The sequence below is a fragment of the Vigna radiata genome, unplaced genomic scaffold, assembly GCF_000741045.1.
Source record: "Vigna radiata var. radiata cultivar VC1973A unplaced genomic scaffold, Vradiata_ver6 scaffold_1504, whole genome shotgun sequence".
In the NCBI taxonomy this organism is placed as follows: domain Eukaryota; kingdom Viridiplantae; phylum Streptophyta; class Magnoliopsida; order Fabales; family Fabaceae; genus Vigna; species Vigna radiata.
This window is the reverse complement of record NW_014544108.1, coordinates 1-1860: the sequence shown is the minus strand read 5'-3', so window position 1 is coordinate 1860 and position 1860 is coordinate 1. Positions and strand designations below refer to the sequence as shown.

General features: G+C 38.9%; 1 protein-coding gene across 1 annotated transcript; it reads left to right on the top strand.

Annotated features, from left to right (window-relative positions):
- The first annotated feature begins 316 nt into the window (after window positions 1–316).
- LOC106755259 lies at window positions 317–1327 on the top strand. Its single transcript, XM_014637374.1, has one exon. It carries the CDS (start codon window positions 317–319, stop codon window positions 1325–1327), a length of 1011 nt encoding a protein of 336 aa, XP_014492860.1.
- Window positions 1328–1860: the final 533 nt, after the last annotated feature.

The following is a 1860-nucleotide window of genomic DNA, read 5'->3' as shown; positions in this document are numbered from 1 at the left end:
TGTAGTTGATGGAAAAAGGATAGAGGAAAGATTGAATAAGCTGGAAAGCAAACTCGACAAGCTTGCAAGTTTGTTTAAAACCTCCACTCCACAAATTGCTAAGAAGTGTGGAATTTGCATTTCAACTGATCACTACACTGATGAATGTCCTAGCTTGATGGAAACTACTGTGGAAAACCCATCTCAAGTTTTTGCTGCAAACACGTTTGGAGGAAACAGACCATACCAGAATTATCATGATTCATCCTCAAATAGGTATCAACAGAACTGACAACCTTATGTTCCACCTCAACAAAGGCATCAACCTCAGCCTGAAATGTCACTGCAAGATTTCATGAAAACAATGCTTGAGCAAACTTCAGAGATCAAGAAATCANTTGTAGATTTGACTCAGAGAGTGGAAAAGTTAGAGGCTAAGGAGTCAAATAAGCTGCCTGCACAAACAGTGATCAACCCGCAAAATGTAAGTGTTATTACTTTAAGAACAGGTAAGCAAGTACAAGGTCCTGAAGGAGTTCAAGAGGATGAAGATAAGAAGAAAGAAGAAGAACAATTTGATGACAATGGAGGACCAAATGAACCATCACCTGAGACTACCACTGAGAAATCCAGGTCAGTATCCTCTAACTCTTCTTCTTCTAAAAATTCCTCTTCATCTTATTCTCCACCACCTCCATATCCCAATCGGTTGAAGCCGANAAACAAAAAAATGGAGGAATTAGACCAAGAGATCTTGAATACTTTCAAAAAGGTGGAGATCAACATTCCCTTGTTGGATGNTGTTAAGCAAATCCCTAAATACGCCAAGTTTTTGAAAGAAATTTGCACAAATAGAAGGCGTTTTAGGGATAATGAGGTTGTAAATTTAGGAAGAAATGTGTCAAGCTTGATTAAGAAGCATATTGAAATACCGCGAAAATGCAAGGATCCAGGTATGTTTTCTATTCCTTGTGTTATTGGAAATTCAAAGTTTGACAATGCCATGTTAGATTTAGGGGCTTCTATTAATGTAATGCCTTTATCAGTGTTTACTTCTCTATCTTTGGGACCTCTTAAGACTACTGGTGTGGTCATTCAACTGGCCAACCATAGCACAGTTAACCCTGCAGGTGTGCTTGAGGATGTGCTTGTCCAAGTAGACAAGTTAATTTTTCCTGCAGATTTTTATATCTTGGACATGAAGGATGAAGAAGGAATCAGTCCAACAACTATTATCTTAGGAAGACCCTTCATGATGACAGCACGAACCAAGATAGATGTGCATGCAGGATCATTGACAATGGAGATAGGAGACGAGAAAAGTGCGCTTCAACGTGTTGGAATCTAGGAAGCATCCGATTAAAGATCATTCTTTGCTTTGTATTGACTTATCAAGTGATGTTAAACCAATGAGACAACCTCAAGGAAGACTGAATTCTCAACTGATGGGGGTTGTAAAGAAAAGGGATACCAAGCTGCTACAAAGAGGTATTATAGACCACAATTCTGACAGCATTTGGGTGGGCCCTATGCATGTGGTCCCAAAGAAAGGTGGAATCACAATGGTCAAGGATGAGAAGGACAAGTTGTCTCCTATTCAAGACAGAAGTGGGGCACACAATTTAGTAGTTGACCATCTTAGTAGGATTGAGAAGGGAAGAGTTAACATTCTGATCCAGGATGACTTTTCCGATGAAGTCCTACTAGCATTCCTTCCACCATGAAGGAGGTAAGTTCCCTCATANTTTTTCTGTGCATTCTATATATAAGGCATACATTGAACAATATGCATAGTTTAAGTGTGGGGGTGTGGGGAAACAATTTGATTTGTTCCCTATTTCGTTTCTTTTCTTCTTTTCTTTTCTTTAATAAATATTTGCA